Below are 19,803 nucleotides of genomic sequence, written 5' to 3'. Positions count from 1 at the left end.
TCATTTAATGAGATTGAGTATTTTTTTGTATTGGACCTACTTGGATAAACCTGGATGAAAATTTATTTGGATGTGTAGCCAACTGTAAAATATATGAGTAATTAATACTTATGTATACAATTATACTACATAGATATTAAATTCAAATTATTAATCTTATTTGTTAAATAGTACATAAATAATTATTAAATATATAAATATAAATATAAAAAAAGTTATAAAAATGTTCTCAAATATATAAAATGGTGCGCGTTATTTTTCCCACACATAAGGAGGGAGAAAGAGAAAACGTGAGAAACTTCTTCGCTTGAAGAAAACACTGAATATACAAAAAAAAAAAAAAAATCAAAACGAAAACATACGAAACCGGAGCCAAAACTCATTCGTTTTTCCCCTTCTCCCTCACATTCTTCTCGCCTCCAACATTCACTGTAAGATCCTCTCCTCCCTCTTACTCTGTTCCTCACACACATACACTCTCTCACTAGGCAACTTTTGACCGTTTTTTGGTAATTTTTTTCAACTGTTACCAATTTGATTCTGGCGGGAACAAAGTTCCGTTCGGTGGTTGCCCATTTCTGAATTTTCCCTTTCTCTGCTGATTTCAATTTTCCTGGTAAATGGAGGATGGCGCTTTGTTACGTTCTTGCTTGTTTTTAAATCTTTTGGAACATTTGGTGTTACGTTATATGCTTCTGCGATTGCGTAGTTTTTGTTACGCAAGAGTCTTTATTCAGAGATCCCAAAAGGGCACATTCTAGGGTTTCACGTGGTTCCGCCGAATAGGGGTTTCTTCTTGGGAACCTGCTCGGTGCTTAGTGCTCTGATTTTCAGTGAAGAGCAATGCTTAGTGTGCATTTCATGAGTAAATATGTATTCTTTATTCGTTTTTCTTTTGTGGGTATTGAAACCAAACGTATTGGACTTTCCAAACCTTTGTTCTCGGTCATTAGTTGGGTGCATTGCTTGTACAGTGCATCTTCGTGGACGGGTGTGTGTATTTTATTTATTTTTTTCAATTTGTAGTGAAAATCTTTGTGGGTTCGTTTGTTTTGTCACTTTTGTTTCCGGGGGCTGTCTAGGGTTTCTGATTCGGAGACACATAGATGAATCAAAATGGCATGAGATTGCGATATAGTTGAAAAACAAGTTTCAACGTGACATTTTTCTACATATTTTCTTCTAAACTGACCTTGAACATTTTCATTTGGCTTGTTCTTAAGCTATTACCCGTGATTGATGATGGACACCAAATAGACAGAAAGAGAAGACAATTCTTTTTCTTCTTATAATCAAGGTTTACATTTTTATAGTTTTTGTAAAGAATAAGTTCAGCCAGTTAAAATTAACTTTTATGCTGAGGTAGATTTTGATTGGCATTCATGTTGCTTATGTATTGTAGTTGCTTTAGCTTGTTCAAGTTGTGCAAGAGTGTGAAAGATTTATGTGCCGTCAAATTCTCAAGCTGGGTGATTTTCTTTGTTTGACAGGACCTGAGATTCTTTCTCAATGCCTCTTCTGAGGAGAAAGCCTTTTTCCTTGGCTGATCCACCTAAGGACTTGAAGCCAGACGAGCATGTTTATCAAATTCGATTTACAAAGGAAATATTTCGAGATTATAAGTATCCTTTGTAGTACTCCTCTTTCTTTCTTTCTACCATTTTCCCCCCTCTCTCGAACAACATGGTTAAAATTTAAATTTAATTTCTGTGAATAAGCATTTCGGACCAATTCTTGTGAAGTCCATTGATAATATATGTCTTTTGTGTTTGACACTCAATGCTAACAATGTGCTGATAATGACTAGTATGCCTTAACCTTAAGTAGCGATTATTTGAACCGTATAAATCTATATCGCCAGAGGATTTGGATGTGTAAAGTAACCGGAAAAACCAACTTGACTTATGAAGAGGCTTTGGTGTCAGAAAAAAGTGCCTCTGAGAAAGTTCAACAGTTTCCAAAAGAATTAAGGGCTTCTGTGTTAAGGATTATTCAGTACAGTAAGACTACTCTTTCCTGACTTCTGAGATGAATATATGTTGATATGTACAACAATATACCTGTTTTTCCTGTGGCATATTATATTATAGATAATTTCCTTTTGTCCTGCATGAGCAATTCTGACATTGTTTTTTTTTTTTTTTGTTGAATTTAAACTATATCAGTGCATATGTATGGTAGTGAGATGGTTAATTTTATATACATTATATAAGTGTCTTCTTCAGAAAGTAAGATGACTGTGAAATGCTTCTTTGCTTAGAATATAAAGTTTACTTGTAATCCTACAGTATCTGTTTGAGATTCAATGATTTTTTTTAATGAAAAATGTATTTTCTTGAAAAAAGTACACCGGTGTAATTTGATCCTAACTCTATTCATTTGCATGGGATGCATCCTCTAAATTAGAAATTCACTTAACCATGTCGAGTGTGGATTTTTTGCCATTGATTGGATACTTTTATAGGGATCCATGCTAGGCCCATTTTGTCAATCAATGGTGAAATTCATACTTGACGTGGTCTAGTGGATATTCCAATTGAGAGGATCCTCGTCCATGGATGCATATATTGAGTTCAGTTTTCATATATTCCTTCATTTGATGAAGTTTTGACCCACTGTGAGAGGTCCTTTCTATTTGTTGTAGAAAGTGGTTTCTAAATTCATCTGGTGGACAAGTATGCAAGACTTTGATTTTCTTGTGGAAATCTTTTGGAATTATGAACATTGATATGCTGAATATTTTCCTTGCAGTGGGACAAATGTAGATTCCTGTTTGACTTTGCATTTATATTTCTTTTCTTACAAAATATTTATTATTTTTCATGTGGTCGATTGGTTATGGATCTACTGGTTTTGCAGGTATGCTCCCTTTGAAGGATCTTGCTGATTTCATTGCTGAAAAATTGGAAGGACGTTTTTTTGTGGGTGCTGAACTGCATGGGAAGAAGGACAATGAGTTATACCCCTGCAGAATATTAAAAGTCATCCCGAAAGGAGTTGACAAATTTTATTATGAGGTAGCTTGGCTTGACAAAGACAAGAATATAGGTGAAAAAGCAGAAGTCAATGCAAAAGATTTGGTACTAAAGAAACCATTATTCAGCAGAAATATGTTGAAGTCTTTTATCCGGGAATCGACATATAGGAATGCTCCTTGGGTTTTACATGAAGAAGTGGCAAAAAATCATGGAATCTCCACTGACATACCCGAGGAGTTAAGAGGAAGAGTTTGCTTCAAGAATGGACTTCTAACCTGCTCCAAGAAAAGAAAAACTGAGGTAGACATAAGAAGGGAGATATGGTTCTGTTTCTTTTTCTATTCTGGTCGATAAGACAGGACAAAGATTCTAATATATGGCTTGTATATTTTTTTAATAAATTTATTAAATTATGTCAAATTTATAACGTTTAGGAATCACTGGCTGAAACTGAAAACTGTAAAAGGAAGAAGTTGGATGGGGCAGAATTTGATGGTTCTACTGAAGAGCAGCAAGGTACATTTAAGCAACTTTTGTTGCACCTTGATATGTTTCATCCTTTTATGTTTCATGTTTCTGTTTAATAAAGAAATTTTTTAATAGAATATTACTTTGATCTATTTTTAGTTCTTTCAGTCATTTTTCTCTATGTTGTCTTATACTAATATTTGTTGGAATAAGGTGGTGTGTTGCTGCAGTTTACTAGAAAGGAGGCTCGTGTATCTGCAGTCATTTTTCTCTATGGTGTCTTATACTAATATTTTTCTCTATGCAGTTTACTAGTATTTTTTTTTTCATGGTCTAGAAATCTCGATTGCCTGATGAAATTGTACATCATTACTCAGCTCTCACTGCATTTAATTCTTGTTTATTTTAAAATAATATAAGCTGCCTTGTGATTTTAGTTTTATCTGAAAGGTGGTTTCTCTCATATTTCCCAGAAAATGGTCAGCACAAGGTTGAGCGAATCAAATATCCAATTGATGATTTGTTAGTGAAGCCTAGTCCACATGATCCTGTTTTGGCTAATCGCCCTTCTCCATCAAGAGACTTCAATGTCCCCATGAACTGTGTAGGAAATCTCTTAATGGTTTGGGATTTTTGTACCACTTTTGGGAAAGTGTTGCACTTGTTGCCCTACTCTCTAGAAGATTTTGAAAATGCAATCTGCCACAAGGACAGCAATATTGTTCTCCTTGTGGAGTCACATGCAGCTCTTTTTCGGGTTCTTATACAAGATGATAGTGAATACACTGAAGCAGTGAAAAACCGAAGGACGAAGTCCAAGGTTACCATCTCATCTGCATAGATATTTTTTTGTTTAGCATAATCAATAAATATTAGTCCATATTTTATATCGATTGAAACTTTCTCCTCTTCTTTCTGGTATATTATTGGCATGTCCTGTTATTGTTTTGATATGACAATATCTTATTCCTTTTTTCTCCAGATTACAATGGTTAACTGGACAGAATATCTATGTCATTTTCTAGAAATGATCAATGTTCCTGAATTGCGGCAATGTGAAGCAACCATAAAACGGGGACATTATGGCCTTGTAGATATCAATGCTAAATTAGAAATCCTATGTGAATTGGTCAATCGAGTGATTGAAACGACAATTTTTAGAGAGAAGTTGGGTGAGATTATTGAACAGCGGCATGTGCTTGGGGTGTCTAGGAGGGAAGAAGTGCTGGAAGATGCTAGGAAGAGAAAAAAAGAAAAAGAGACGTTGAAAGCTGAGATAGAGAGCAATGAAGTTGTGAATGGACATCACCTGAACAGTGAAAACGGCTCATCAAACAGTGATGATGATATACAGAATGGACACATTGGAAAGAAAAGAAATGGAGAGAGAGAATCATCTAGCGAAGACAATACAATTGGAAGGTTAGATTTTATCTTGGGTGCAGTTTCTTGATTACCTTTGTGCATAACTCAAGTCACCTATTTTTTCATCTTCTCCTTGTGTTGTAGTTAATAGTTATGCATTTCACTTCTTTTCCCCATTTAAAAATCCAATTTGCAGTTTGATCAAACACTCGAATCCTGCTCCAAAGAACATGCCTAAGTCTAAGAAGCCAAATTCAGAGCCGAAACAACCAATAGAAAATGGAAAAGAATTACCAAAGCAATTTAAGAGTGATAAGGATTCACCAGAGAAGAATAGTAAAGAACAGAGGGTGCTTCCTATCTCCTTGCTTAGATTGTTGTTGGCTTTTCTTTGAATTGTTCTTTTACTGAAAATTTTCATTATACAGAAAGAATATTTTGAACGGGAGATGGAGAAGCGGCCTATTCGTAGAAGCCCATTAGGTAAGGACAGAAATTATAATAGGTATTGGTGGTTTCGCCGTGATGGAAGGATATTTGTTGAAAACTCTGACTCGAAGGAGTGGGGATACTACAGCAGTAAGGAAGAGGTACCAGATAAATATAGCCTGCTGCTTGCTAAATTTGCATTTTCTTCATATATATTCCCTCTCTCTAATACATTTGCCGGCATGCTTGGTAGCTTGATGCATTTATGGGTTCACTGAACTGCAAGGGTGAGCGCGAAAGGGCACTGCGAAATCAACTGGAAAAATATTATAGTAGAGTATGGTGAGTTAGACTTACTTTCTCATTGTATACTAATGATTAAGTTATATCTTTGTTGGTTGGGGCAGAACTGAAATATGATTACTGATGCAGTTAGATTTAAGTAATAGTTGAAGTTTCTATATTTTATCCATTTTCCCCTCTGGTTGGTGAAATTCTTTTCCACTTTTTATTGGCTTACAGTTCTGAACTCCAGAAAAGATCGAAGGATTTGATGCACAGGATTGCAGCGGACGAGTCTGTCCTTCGAAGGTCCACTCGAGTTCGAGCCCCTCCCAGGCAAAACCCTGCAAATGCTTTCCTCAATTATGTTAACAAGTGGAAAGTAGATTAGGTGATGGCGCATCTTTCTAACCGTTGAAAAGTACAACTTTCAGTGGAGCGAGTCATAGCCTGGAGAATATTAGGGATTAACTAGTTTTTTCCTATCCATTTTTAGATGAACGAGCACATGCTTGTTTCGGAAATTTTGTACATGAATCCCATTTTTAAATAATAGTAGAGTCAGATTGGTACAAGATTGCCTTTAACTAATATGGTTTTTTGAAAATGTAGAATGCACTTCACAGTTTAAAAGAGTAGATACGAAAAATAGAAATTAATGGTGGATTTTATTAAGATGATGTATGAGGGTTATTATTTTCTCATTAATTTTATTTTTACTAGTGATTTTCAAGCATTTCGTACTTGTGCGAAGAAATTGGATTTCGGCTTAGAAGATTTAAATCAGAAGCTAGTTGTTGAGAGGAGTTTTAGAGGAATACGGTTTGAACATAAGTTCTTATATTATATGGAATGTAAGTTTGATAGGTAAAGGAAAAACAATAATACAAAAGTGAAAATTTGAGAAATTGTTCTACCATAAGTAAAAGTATTTTAGGTATTTTAAGTGTATTATGCAAGATAATAGATAAATTAAAGAGGATGTAAAAGTGGCGGAGTGTGTTTGCCTGTTTGGTTTTATATGCGAAGAAAAATATTTTTAAAATTTGAAAAAAAAATTTATTGGCTATGTTATAGAACAGAGTGTTGGATGACAAAGTGTGAACATAAACATAAATGCGCATAGATGAGGATGTTATGATGGATGAAAGACTATATGTATGGACAAAAAAGGAATGAAGATATAAGAGAAAAGTTTGAGTAGCATCTATTGTAGAAAAGATTATAGAATCTCGTCTTAGATGATTTTGACATGTGGGAAGAAAATCAACATTCAATTAGACATGATACATGATAGAACGCAATGCCATCGTTTGATCCATGTAGCCAACTCTATCTATTAAGATATAATTTTTGTTGTTGTTTTATATAATTGTATTATCTTATTAAATTGGATGTAGTCATTTTTAACCCTTGTGTGATACATGCTTTGGAATTTTAATGAGATATGATTTTTGTTGTTGTTTTATATAATTGTATTATCTTATTAAATTGGATGTAGTAATTTTTAACCCTTGTGTGATAATATGCTTTGGAATTTTAAGCATTGTTGCGAGATTGGACTCGTAGAATTCTTTCTATATGCTTTTAAAAAAATGAGTTCTTTTCCTTTTGAATTTAAGGTATTGTAATATTTCTTCCATTATTTTGTTGATGTTGATCTTGCGACTAAAATTTGTTGGTACTAAGAATGGTCTATTCACTCTCCCCTCACCCCCCAAAAAAGGTTTTCTTTTGTTGCTTACGGTATTTTTTAGTCCGATAGATCAAAAACTAATCCGTCGCGAATCTGAATTTCATTTAAGAATCAGCCACTAGCCAATAAATTGCTGCATGCAAAAGTGAAATTCGGACTTCCGACACTTGTTTAAGTAGAGAATGAACTGACCACTTGACCAACTCAAATTGGTTCATAATTTTCTGACATCGTACACACAGTTTCATAAAGAAATGAATAGATATTATATAGCAAAGAAGCGAAGATAACACATTGGAAGGGGAAATCACGTGTAACCCCTTCTGGTTTTGAAATATGGTTTGAGACTACAACTATCAGGTGCCAATTAGGAACTTTCAGGAAAAAACTTGATAGAAGCAAACTGGCATTAAAAGAATAGGCCCTTTTTATTTGAGCATGTCATCTGACTGCAATTAGTTTTGTTTATCACAAGATCATAACACAGCACAGGACCCCAACACCTTGCAACAGTGCTTGGAACATTGGACTAGTTTATATCTATGACAGCTCTACCAACAATGTTTCCTTGGTTGAGATCTTGGAATGCTTTGGCTGCCTCCTCAAAGGTGTATCTTCTAGAAACAGCATGCTCAAGATTGAATATTCCTGATTCTGCTAATCTCATTAACTTTGGAAGATCTTGCCTGGCTCTCCCTCCATACGACCCTATAATTTGTATCTGCTCAAATACAAGTTTAATATGCTTAGATGAAGAGATTCTTTTTCTCAAGAAAGGAAAAAGGGAAGAAACAACAAGAACAGAAGCCTTTTCCTTCATGTATCGAATGATGTTCTATCAAAACCATTTTTTCATATCGAAGTTATGTAACTCATCATCAGATAGAACTCTTTTAACATGACATACAAAATAAGCATTGATAAACGAATGATAAGTTTCATTTCAAACTGAGCTACACCGTAGTATGTTGACAACAATAGCAATAAAAAAGATACTTAGACTGCACACCTTTCTACGAACAAGCCGGTTTATATCCATCTCACCCACAGAACCAGCTTGTGCCAGTCCAATCATCACGGCTTTTCCTCCGTCCTTCACGCTCTGTGTGCACTGGGCAAATGTCTGAGGTTTTCCCAAGGCTTCCACAGCAACATCAACGCCCTTCCCACCAGTAATTTCCTGTGTGATTGTATTGATTTGAAAGAGTTAAAAAGCGGAAGGTATAGACAAAGCTAATGACAATCTAATACATAATCAATAAGAAACCCTGTTTTCTTTTCATTCAAAAAAATACTCAGTAGATATTCTTCAATATTTTTACTGATGCAGAGATGTCATTCTAGAGATACAGAAGATCATGTTGCTTGGACAGTTTCCAGTGGAAGTTCTCATACAAGTACTCGGTCACAGGGATATTAAATTATTAACACAGGTAAATGTCAAACAACGAGGCAAAAGGGAAATGCATATACAATGATCTTTTGGATGGGATCTTCCTTTGTGGAATTTATAGTGTGAGTAGCACCAAATGTCTTTGCTTTTTGTAGCTTTTCATCCTGAACATCCACAGCAATTATATCTGAGGCACCAAATGCTCTAGCTATCTGCAAACAACTGTTAAAAGGGAAAACAAGTGTAATTGATTAGCAACAATTCCCCTGATGTAAGAAAATGGCCAAATTAGAACATAAATATAAAATATTCTAAATTTCTCCAAATTCTTTGGTCACCTATTTCTACAGCAATTTTTTAACAGTTCATAAAATTGTGCATATAATCTAGTTAGATGTCAAATTTCCAGCAATTTTCAACAATTCATAAAAAAATAAAAAAAGGGGGTCATAAGCAATCTTGGCCAAAAAGTGATAACGAAGAACCAAATAAAATGATTATGATACTCAACAAATGTGGCTGAGCTTCAATTTCAATCACACACAAACTGGCTACAAAGTACAAACTACTGAACATGATTGTTGCCTTCGTGGTCTTAAGTTCTCCTTAAAATAATAAGCAGAAAATAAAACAAAATTGTGGAATTCAATTCCTGTGGCAAACCAAGTAGCAAAGTCAAACCGCCACCGTTATTTTGTGACTAAATCCAGCTAAGCAAAGTTGATATGATGTTTTCCCCAAAATCCACTTCATATATAAAAGCCAAAGTGAGTTTATTATTTATTTTTGAAGGGGAGTTTATTATTTATTGCTCACGTGCATTGTCTCATTTCATTACTTATAAACCAAGTTTATTATTTATCATTTTTGTAAATACTAAATAGAATTTCTTTTTCCTTTAATTTGTGTTGAGTGTTAGTACTATAGAGTGAAGTGATTTTGTGCGTAGTTTAAGTGTAAGGCAAGTGAGACATCATTATATAATGTTTTCTCTAATTAACTAGCTTCCACATTAATCAAACAAATAGAAAAAATACAGGACATGGAGATTTCAAGGGTTAGTTATTAATTATTAACCTGTTTTAGCTCAAGCAAGGACTATGAACACAACAAAAATAATAAAAAGCAAGGCTGGGCAAGATTCAATTGTGTAACATTAATTTGAAAATTGGTTCATTTACCTAGAACCAACACCCCCAGTTCCAATAACAGCAACAGAATCACCAGGACGCACCTCAGCCGCATGAGCCATAGCACCGTAAGCAGTAAAAACAGCACATCCTAGAATTGCAGATTCACTATATGGCAATGCTTTCGGTAATACACACAAAGCATTTGCTGGCACAACACAGTACTCTGCAAGCCCTCCCATACTATACATAAATACTGGTTTTCCTATATAAATTGCAACCGATTTTCAGTATTCGGTAACGAAAGATCAGATTATTAAGATTAGATATTCTTGCCATTGCAGAAAATAGAAATATGTAGTAGGTCAAAACAAATAATTGAGAATGTTTATATACAGGCCCCTTAGTATGAAATTATAAAACATTACAAGAACATTTGCGAATAACATGGAAATAATACGAACCACTGCCTCTAAGAAATAATCGAGTTTCACCATCATATAGTGTTCCTTTTGCACGATTATAAGCAAAGAAATCTTCACATAGATCATCATGGCCCTGTATATCATTTTAGAAAACATCAAGAGCAAACCATAATTCATTTGGGATATAGAGTGGATTTTCTAAATCCATGGTTATATTAGTACCTTTGAACAATAGGAGCAGTTGCCACAAGGCATGATGAAGGACCCAACAACTCGAGATCCAAGTGGAAGCCTGAAATATGGAAAAATAATAACTGTTACGAACCAGAACATGATCAGACACAAAACACTAATAGGGAAACAGTGAAAGAGAGTGTTTGTTGAGAATTGTAAGCAAGTGTTGACCTTTCAATAATTTTGGGGTCAGAGAGAGGTCCATGTTCAACAACTTCACCAGTGATCTCATGACCCACAACACATGGACTTGAAAAAGGGATTTCACCTTTCAAAACATGCAAATCAGAGTGGCAAACTCCACAAGCTGCAAATGCATTCATTCATAATCACGACATTGGATTAATCAAACTCATAATAATAGTAATTGGTTGAATACCCTTGGTTTTGATGAGAAGCTCCCCGGCCTTGGGTCGAGGCATGTTGAACTCTTCAATGGTGAGAGGCTTGTTGGGTTCCCAATACACAGCTCCTCGCATGTAAGAAGGAAGTGCTGCACCGCCACCGCTGGTTTTGGTGTGAAGAAATGATGAAAGGGGGTTTGAAACACGCGCATGTTGTTGCTGACTCAAACACCAAGAAGAAGAAGAAGAAAGAAGAGAAGGGTGGTTGAGGTAGCGGGTGATGCTCCTGCGAATTATGGCAGACCCCATTTCCCAATTCCAGCGAGTATCAGTGAAGTCAACACTCAACGCAGGACGAATTGGAATGTGAAAACCTACTTGGATTATTATATATACTTATGCTACTAATAATGCGAGTGCTTCTTCTTCACCGATCACTGTTACGACACAGATCCAAACTTTACAAGTCACTTATATTATTATTCTAATCATTCAGACCAATCTTCACAGCTTGGATCAAAGACATGCGCCAATCCAGAATTCCTGATCCTATCCAACAACAATTATTCCAAGACCCCCACAAAAAAAATACATCTATAAATAGAATTAAGACAATAATTTCGAGTTTAATTTTAATGTCTTATAAGTTATTTTACATAATCACTTAATATTTGTTTTTAAAGAATTATTCGCATGATATTTTTTTAAGGAAAATGAGCTCAACACAATTACTGGAGCATACAAGAATCATAAAATAAAGTTTTGCAATTTTCATGTTATTTCTGATATAGCCATCAACAATATGAGTTATCCTTTAAACTATTCTCCGGAGCAAGAAAAACATCCTAGCAACACAATCTACCACTTCTACTGCATTGTTCTGAAAAATAGCCTCATTTTTACACAATCAGATGTTCCATATAACTGAGAAGAATTTCACTAACCATGTTTTTCGCACATCTTTTCTCAAAGTCATCGTCCTCCAACTCTCAAAATGTTCTTTTGGAACTTGGGATGCTCCAAACACGACCCACATGACTTATCCATGCGCACCACACCTGCCAAGCATACTCACACGTAACAAACAAATGTTGTACAGTTTCAATCTTCTTACCACACATAACACAGACGTTATCGCTTTGTTCGATAATACCTAATCTGCTCAAGCGATCCTTTGTATTAACTCGGCCTACAAGCACGAACCAAGCAAACAACTCTACCCTAGGTGGAACAATTCTTTTCCAGATTTCATTTGTGAACTTATAGCTGAGAATATCATCTATCAATGTCTGTACTTGCAAAACCTGCACAAATGAATTAGTAGTATAAACGTTTTTCTTATCAAATTTCCACACCACTCTATCTTGTGCGTCTGCTATCAATCTCACTGCTTACAAGATCTCAAGCATTTGGTTCAAACTGTCGGTCTCCCATTGGCGGAGTTTCCTCCTCCAATAGAAGTTCCAAATCCACTCTATCCCATCCCAAAATCCACAGTCCCCAATCACGGATCCCTTATTATCTGAAATTAAGTAGAGTAGAGTCTTGGAAAGAAGTCTTTCAGCTTCTCCGGTTGTAGCCATGTATCTTCCCAAAATCTGGTTAGTCTACCATCCCCTACTTCTATAGTCAACCCATCAATCATCCTTTGTCTAACATGTTACTCTTTGATTTGCAAGTGACAAATATCTCTCCACGGACCCCCTTTTGCTGGTATAGCTTGAGTAGACAATAACTGCCCAGGGTTTAGATTATTGCAGGAGCACACTACCTTCTTCCAAAGAGGACACTCTTCCTTGGAGAATCTCCACCACCACTTAAACAACAACGTGGTATTACGAATCATCGCATCTCCCACACCTAGTCCTCCTGGTTTCTTCGGTGCCTGTATCATCTCCCATTTTACAGGAGCCAGTCCAGGTCGTCCGTCTTTCTTCCCCCAAAAGAATCTTCTTTGCAATGAGATTAATTTTTTGGCCACCGTAACTAGCATTTTGTACAAGCTCAAATAGTACGTAGGCAGACTATTAATCACGGATTTGATGAGAACCAACTTTCCTGCTTTACTGAGCACCTTTGCTTTCCACAAACTTAGTTTCTCCTCCACCTTACCTATTACTGGCTTCCAAGTTTTTACTAGCCTCGGATTTGCTCCTAAATTAATGCCCAAATACTTCACTGGTAGATTCGCCGCCTGACATCCTAATAATCTGCACATTTGACCAATCCACTCCTGACTACAATTTACTGGTATCAACCTAGACTTGTCAAAGTTAATGCTCAAACCCGACATGACTTCAAAATACTTCAGGAGTCTTTTGTAATTTCTGACTGTCTCCTCCCCTGGTGGGCAGAACAGTATAGTGTCATTAGCAAACTGAAGGTGGGAAAACTCTATATTGTCCCTGCCAACTAAGAGAGGATCTATTCTCCTATTTCTTACCGCCTCCCCGATCATCCTGTTCAGCACATCTACAACGAGAACGAATAGAAAAGGTGATAACGAGTCACCTTGTCGAAGCCCTCTTTCCATCTTGAACGGTTTTGATGGAGCTCCATTAACCATTGTAGATATAGAAGCTAATTTAATGCACTCTGTAATCCATACCCACCATCTTCTTTCAAATCCCATCTTTTCCAATACAATATCAACAAAATTCCATTTGACTCTATCATAGGCTTTCTGGAAGTCCAATTTGATGATAGCTGATGCCTTCTTCTTCAGTTTTAGCCATTGTATAGTTTCACATGCAACTAATGCTCCATCATGTATTCGCCTGCCCTTGACAAATGCACTCTGTGATTCTCCAACTAACCCTGACATTACACTCCTCACTCTTCTTGTCAACACTTTTGATATGACCTTGTAGATGCAGCCTACCATACTAATAAGTCTCAGGTCCTTTATCTCCTTCGCACCCACATACTTCGGAGCCAACGCTACCCAAGTAATATTGGAGTCTGCTGGTAATCTCTTCGTCTCAAAGAAGCTCATCACAGCTTTAGTGAATTTCACTCCAATCTCCTCCCAACATCTTTTTATAAAATTCATGTTGTATCCATCACTACCCGGAGCCTTAGATGATTTACAGTCCCATACTGCCTCCTTTATTTCCTCCTCCGTCGGTAACACCTCTAGTGCTTGAGCTTCCTCCAACTCCAAGCGATTAACTAAACCATCTCGAAAGTTGTTATTTGGTGACTCGTCCTGGTGGTATAGGTTCCTGTAGAAATCTCTAATTGCAACCTTAATCTGTGCATGATTCTTTACCAACCTTCCATTAATAATTAAAGACTCGATTCGGTTATTCCTTCATCTTGCTGATGCAATATTATGAAAGTATCTGGTATTTCTATCCATCTCCTTGGCATGCTTAGACATTGACATTTGCTTCCAGTGTATATCTTGGCTCTCATACCATACCTCACAGCATCTTACCAGTGCCTTTCTTCTTGCGTCTACTGTACCATTATATACTCCGTTGCTAACCATGTCATCCACTTTCTTGATCTCGTCCTCAAACCTTTGGATCTTGTCACGTATATTCCCAAAGTGCTGCTTGTGTCATCTACTCAGTGGTTTCGCCAGCGCCTTCAGTTTATCCAGGAACTGCACATTGCCCAGTCCTCTCCATTCTTCCTTCATCATCTTTAGAAAGCCTTCATGCGTGAACCATGCGTCTAAACTGTAGAATGATCTTAGTCCTTGAGCTATTCTTCTATCTTCTACTATCAGAGGACAATGATCTGATAAGCCCCTCGGGCCTCCTCTTAGGCGAGTATCTGGGTACGTATCTAGCCATTCCAAGCTAACCAGGCTTCTATCAATACGACTGCAGGACTGGCCTCGAAACCATGTATACTTGCGATCATTGATTGCCAAGTCCACCAACTCCATATCATTTAGCCATGCTTTAAAGTCTTCAGCAGAAGCTGACAAGTTAGTCATCCCTTTTCTTTTCTCTACATGCACAATCTCGTTAAAATCTCCTATGTAGTAGAATGGGGTTTGACACAATTCTGTAATATAACTTAATTCCTCCCATTGTAAGAATTTTTCGTTTCTCACATGCGAGCCATACACCAGACAAATTGCACAGTAAAAATGATATATTAATCTTCAATTAAATACATATATAGTACTACTATTGCTATACTGTTAGTATCCTTGCTTTTATTAATAGGATTTTAAATTACTATACCAAATTCCTTTTTAATAACATAATATATGATTACTGCATATATTTAAATGTTTTTGTATATAATGATTTTTTTGTGACTCTTTTGTATACAATGATTAATGCATCAAAATTGACTTCCTGACTTTTCCTGTAATAGTTTTTTTTTTCTAAAAAATAATAGAAAAAAAAATTCCTCAACTAAAAAGTTGAAAATTTTCTTAAATTTTCTTAGATTAGCCTTTTAATATTTTCAGTGAGAGTAATTCATTTTTTATAAAGCTGATTATGTCTTATAGTTTCTTTGGCCAAGAGTCAGTAACAATATTAATAAAATGCAGCACCAAATTAAGAGAAGTACGTCAGTTTCTAACTAATATATGTTGAATTTTTTTTATAATATCTTTATCCAACGCATGAGATACATTTGTAATTTGTATAAAAAGAATAATCTTAAGACAATCTGTTTCACAAATAACATCACGAATATTTATCTTTTAAGCTAGAGTTAAACCCTACCAAATAGCAAAAAATTCTCCTCTAAAAACTGAACTAAATGGAAGAGGACTAGCACAACATTTCACGTACTTGCTAGCTAAGTTTCTGATGATACAATTAAAGTTCATTGCACCAATATCTCCTATAAAATTGACATCACAATTTATCTTGAATTTATTTATTGGTGAAAATGCCCAATCAATCAACAAAGAAGGAGGAACACCAGCTTCTCGGACATAAACTGATTTGTTGAAATCTTGACAAAAATTATATATAAAGATTTGAAGCTTAGTTAGAGATTAAGGTTGATCAGAATTGAAAATGTCATTATTGTGACTTCGTCGAACCCATCACACAGCAGACAAGAAAAGGAAATCGTCTTTTTTAATATTTAAAGCAAACCAATCCTACAAATTATAGATTGAGAAGAAAAGCTGATCCTATGCCATATATTTTGTTATACTGCAGTCACACAAATAATGAAAAACAAGCTCCATTCCATTAGTCTATTGTAGCAACGAGGACAAATATCGAAATTAATAAGAATTTTTTTAGCTCGGAAAAATGCAGTAGATAAAGGCTCATGAAGAGTAAGCTATACAAGGAATTTGATCTTCTCCAAAATTTTTAATCTCCTGTAATAATTAGATGAGAATGAAGTTGTTATTTCTTATTTTTATGGTTATTTTAGTTAAAAAAATGCTCAATTATAATTATCCATTATTTGTCAATATCTCAAATTATTCTAAAGTTGGATTCAAATTTTTTTAGAGATTTCAAAAACCACTTTATAATATAAAGAGTAATTACCTAAAATAGTTCTCAATATTTACTTTCGTTAGACAATATATTTCTCTTCCGTTAGTTATTAATGGTAACTGTTGACGTGGAATATTAGCTTGCACATGTGACTGTTAAGTGTCCACATGTGCGTTCTAGATAAATTAATACCTATAGTGAAATACAAAACAATTCCTAAAAAATTTAAAAAAATATCAAAATAGTCCTTGAAAATTCTAAATAGTCTTTTCGAATATTTTTAATCTTTTTTAGAAATCATTGTTTTATAATATTTTTGTTAATAAAAAAATAAAATATTATTAAAAAATAATAAATAAAAAATAAAAAATAACAAAATATATACTAAAATATAATTATTAAAAATTATAATAAATAAAGAATAAAAAATAACAAAATATATACTAAAATATAATTATATTTATTAATATTAAAATATCATAAAAAATAATATTATTTAATTATTAACATATAATATTTATATTAAGGTGATTCAGAAACTATAATAAATAATAATAACAACTAAATTTAAAAGGTTATTGAATTATGAATGCTATTATTATGGGCTTGTTTAGGTGAGTTTTTTTAAAAAAATATTTTTTTAACTTATCTTTTTTCAAAAGATTTTATAAAAAAGTAAACGTAATTTTATATTTGGATATCTCATTCAAAAAGATTTTTTTATTTATCAATTATGTTTGGGTATAACCATATAAAAGTAACTTTTGTTTATTTATTACGTGAAAAACATCTTTTTTTAAAGAAAAAAGATGTAAATTATAGCTTCTCAAAAAAGATTTTTTTATTTTTCTAATACTTTTACTTTTATTATTAGAAATTTTATCAAACACACTAAAAAAGGAAATATTTTTCTTTTAAAAAAATATTTTTTAATCAATTTAATGATATCTAAACAAGCACTGTATACCTAACCTCCTAAGGTATTGACACCAAATAAATTTAGAAAAAAAATTATAATTACTAATTGTAGTAGTACAAATAATTTTAACTCTAAATTATATTTAGATAATTATTCTAATATAAAATATCTCGAATAGTATTTTAAGAGTTTATTTTAATATTGATGGAAGCGGTGAAAAGAAGAGGAGATTCAAAAGAAAAAATTAATCAAGTGAATTATCTTTTATGATTGATCTGTCCAAGAATTCTCTTATTTTTAAAAATTATAGAGTTGAGGTTGGAAAAATTCTATCCCAAATTCTGATATTTGTAGAAGAATTTGGACGACTTGGGAAGCATAGCAACTGAAACTGAAGAGAAAAGAATAACTTGACCTTTTTGTTTTGAATTCTTAATACTTTAGTTTGGTATTGTTCTTTTTAAAAATTTCTCAAATTTTTATTATTATATATGTTTATTTCTGATTGTATGGGTATTGTAATTGAACTATTTAATTGTAATAAAGGTATGAACTTTGGAAAAAAAAGTTTATTTTAATGTTATTAAAACAACTACTATTGAAAATTTGAAATAGTTATGTTTATTCTTTAATTTCATAAGTTGTTTTTAATCAATTTGTTTAAAGGTTCTCTAGAACTCGATACTAATATTTTCAGCTGCATAAAAGTTCTAAAACTAGATAAACATTCATAATTCTTTTACTTCACGAAAAGTTCTTGCATGATTTAATCATCCTTTTCGTATTAAGTCTTTGTTATTTTCAAAATCTATTTCTTAAATAATTGTTTTTGGTGAAAAATAAAATTAGATAAAAAATAAATATTTTTATTAAAATATATATACATTATACATGCTGAAATTCTTCTGGTGATTTTTTTTATTTAAAAAATAATTTTTATTCTTCACCGAAATTTCACTTTTCATAATAGCATTATCTGAATTAATTATATGTAATTTTATTGTCTCTGCTAGAATTTCTTGTTATCACATCATTTATTTGTCGGCTCCAATAGACCGAAACAGTACGATCGATGTTCAATTATTATGTTTGAGGATATCATAAAGCGTATCAATGAAGGATTTTGCTAATAATTATTTTAAGAAAATTAAATAAAAGAGGTAGGTCTAAAACGAGCACAACCATTATATGTTTATTGGATGCGCCACATTTATATAGACCATTAGATTTGATTAGATGAAAATTAAAGGCTAATATGAAAGAAGAGCATTGATGGACTCTAATAAATACAGAATATCTTAGTACATAAATAAATGCTTTAAATGACAATACTTTAATACACAATATTTTAAATGGTAACAAAATCTTTTATTCTTAAATAATTAAATATAAAATATATAAATACAAAAATATGAATATTCTTTATTCAATAAGATTAATTATTATGCAAGAAATTTTTATGATATTAAAAAATCATATTAAAATAAAATTTTAAACTGTAACATAAAAATATAAAATAATTAAAATTTTATTTTATATTACTTGACAAATAATTAGATTATTATATTTAAAATTTATTAATTAACTAATTTTGTTAAAGATATTATTCATCAAAATATTTTAAAAATATAATTTATTTAAAATATTATATATAATACATGAAAATATTAACTTTTTTATTTTTTTCATTTTTTTTTATAGAAAAACGGAATAAAAATAATATAATTCTAAATACATGCTTATCACATTATATATTTACTTATATTAGTAAGACCTAAACTAAACAAACTTACATAATTAAAAATATAAAATATATAAATATAAAAAAATAAATATTTTTTATTTATTAAAATTATATATTTATAATAAGATCATTTTTTATTTTTATTATTATCAAGTATTTTTTATTGTTTTCGTTAAATTTTTTATTCTCTAACTCGACCAAATTTATATATAGATGAATTTTATCCAATCCTTTCTTAAACAACATGTAAATTAGCCTCTATGACATGTCACGCATTTAATTAAATGTTTAATTTTAATTTTAATTTATTTAACTCAATGAGAATCAACATCTTAACTAAAGTAGGACCATTTCATAATTAAATATTTTTTTAAGATAGATAATTATATAATTTTTGTAAATATTAAAAAATAAATTTATATTCTTTTACCAAATTATTATTACTTAAATTCGTTCCACCCTTTCATTGAAAAACACCTTCTGTGTTGAGTGAAGTATATTTCCTTCCTTCCACTATTTCTTCATCACTCAAAGCGCGTTGAGAGCACACTGTTACTCGAAGTAGGATGGAGAGTAAAGATGCAAGTATCCTTTGAATATCTAATGTAACCGATCTTGTGTACGATCTAATGATCCATAGCCATTTCAAAGAACGGCTTTGAACTAATTGATATAGTCCAATTTAAATTCTAATAGATGGATGAATCAAATGCATATCTAATTCAAGCATCACTTTAATATATGCAGTAGTTATCACAACCTTAAATCATAGATTAATGCATCCTGATAATACAAAATTTATATGTGACACAAAATTATGTGAATTAAAAAGTAAAAGACAACTACAAAATAGCAGCACGACCAAATACACTCTCTTTAACTAATCGCAGATCCACTACAAATTAAAATCAATACAGAAGAGCAATCAGAGAGAAAAACAACGAGATTACAGAGAGTAAAG

The 19,803-nt window shown here is 32.8% G+C and overlaps 2 protein-coding genes across 3 annotated transcripts; one reads left to right on the top strand and one right to left on the bottom strand.

Annotated features, from left to right (window-relative positions):
• The first annotated feature begins 281 nt into the window (after positions 1-281).
• LOC130967516 (uncharacterized) lies at positions 282-6,221 on the top strand. 2 transcript variants are annotated; one of them, XM_057892409.1, is made up of 11 exons: positions 282-431; positions 1,491-1,622; positions 1,828-2,000; positions 2,860-3,278; positions 3,413-3,494; positions 3,920-4,266; positions 4,429-4,868; positions 5,008-5,161; positions 5,240-5,401; positions 5,494-5,582; positions 5,763-6,221. In XM_057892409.1, the coding sequence occupies exons 2-11, from the start codon at positions 1,510-1,512 to the stop codon at positions 5,911-5,913; spliced, it is 2,130 nt and encodes a 709-aa protein (XP_057748392.1). In that variant the 5' UTR covers positions 282-431; positions 1,491-1,509; the 3' UTR covers positions 5,914-6,221. The 2 variants fall into 2 exon arrangements, with proteins under 2 accessions (XP_057748392.1, XP_057748391.1); XM_057892408.1 differs by having other exon boundaries at positions 302-616.
• A 1,401-nt stretch (positions 6,222-7,622) lies between these two features.
• Positions 7,623-11,299, bottom strand: LOC130970182 (uncharacterized). The gene is made up of 8 exons (XM_057896174.1): positions 10,780-11,299; positions 10,572-10,707; positions 10,389-10,458; positions 10,206-10,299; positions 9,793-10,006; positions 8,692-8,833; positions 8,228-8,398; positions 7,623-7,939 (listed from the first exon to the last, which is right to left on the bottom strand). Exons 1-8 carry the CDS (start codon positions 11,051-11,053, stop codon positions 7,748-7,750), a joined length of 1,293 nt encoding a protein of 430 aa, XP_057752157.1. The 5' UTR covers positions 11,054-11,299; the 3' UTR covers positions 7,623-7,747.
• Between the last annotated feature and the right edge of the window lie 8,504 nt (positions 11,300-19,803).

Source organism: Arachis stenosperma, chromosome 3 (assembly GCF_014773155.1).
Source record: "Arachis stenosperma cultivar V10309 chromosome 3, arast.V10309.gnm1.PFL2, whole genome shotgun sequence".
NCBI classification, from domain to species: domain Eukaryota; kingdom Viridiplantae; phylum Streptophyta; class Magnoliopsida; order Fabales; family Fabaceae; genus Arachis; species Arachis stenosperma.
This window is presented reverse-complemented; position numbering and strand designations above follow the sequence as displayed.

What these genes read in the sequence shown, in the direction of transcription:
- LOC130970182 (XM_057896174.1), bottom strand. Translation starts at nt 11,053, where the DNA reads ATGGGGTCTGCCATAATTCGCAGGAGCATCACCCGCTACCTCAACCAC. An exon ending in GACCCCAAAATTATTGAAAG is followed by an intron (nt 10,459 to 10,571) that starts GTCAACACTTGC and finishes TCCATATTTCAG; the next exon opens with GCTTCCACTTGGATCTCGAG. An exon ending in ACTGCTCCTATTGTTCAAAG is followed by an intron (nt 10,300 to 10,388) that starts GTACTAATATAA and finishes AATGATATACAG; the next exon opens with GGCCATGATGATCTATGTGA.
- LOC130967516 (XM_057892409.1), top strand. Translation starts at nt 1,510, where the DNA reads ATGCCTCTTCTGAGGAGAAAGCCTTTTTCCTTGGCTGATCCACCTAAG. An exon ending in GTTAAGGATTATTCAGTACA is followed by an intron (nt 2,001 to 2,859) that starts GTAAGACTACTC and finishes CTGGTTTTGCAG; the next exon opens with GTATGCTCCCTTTGAAGGAT. An exon ending in CCAAGAAAAGAAAAACTGAG is followed by an intron (nt 3,279 to 3,412) that starts GTAGACATAAGA and finishes TATAACGTTTAG; the next exon opens with GAATCACTGGCTGAAACTGA.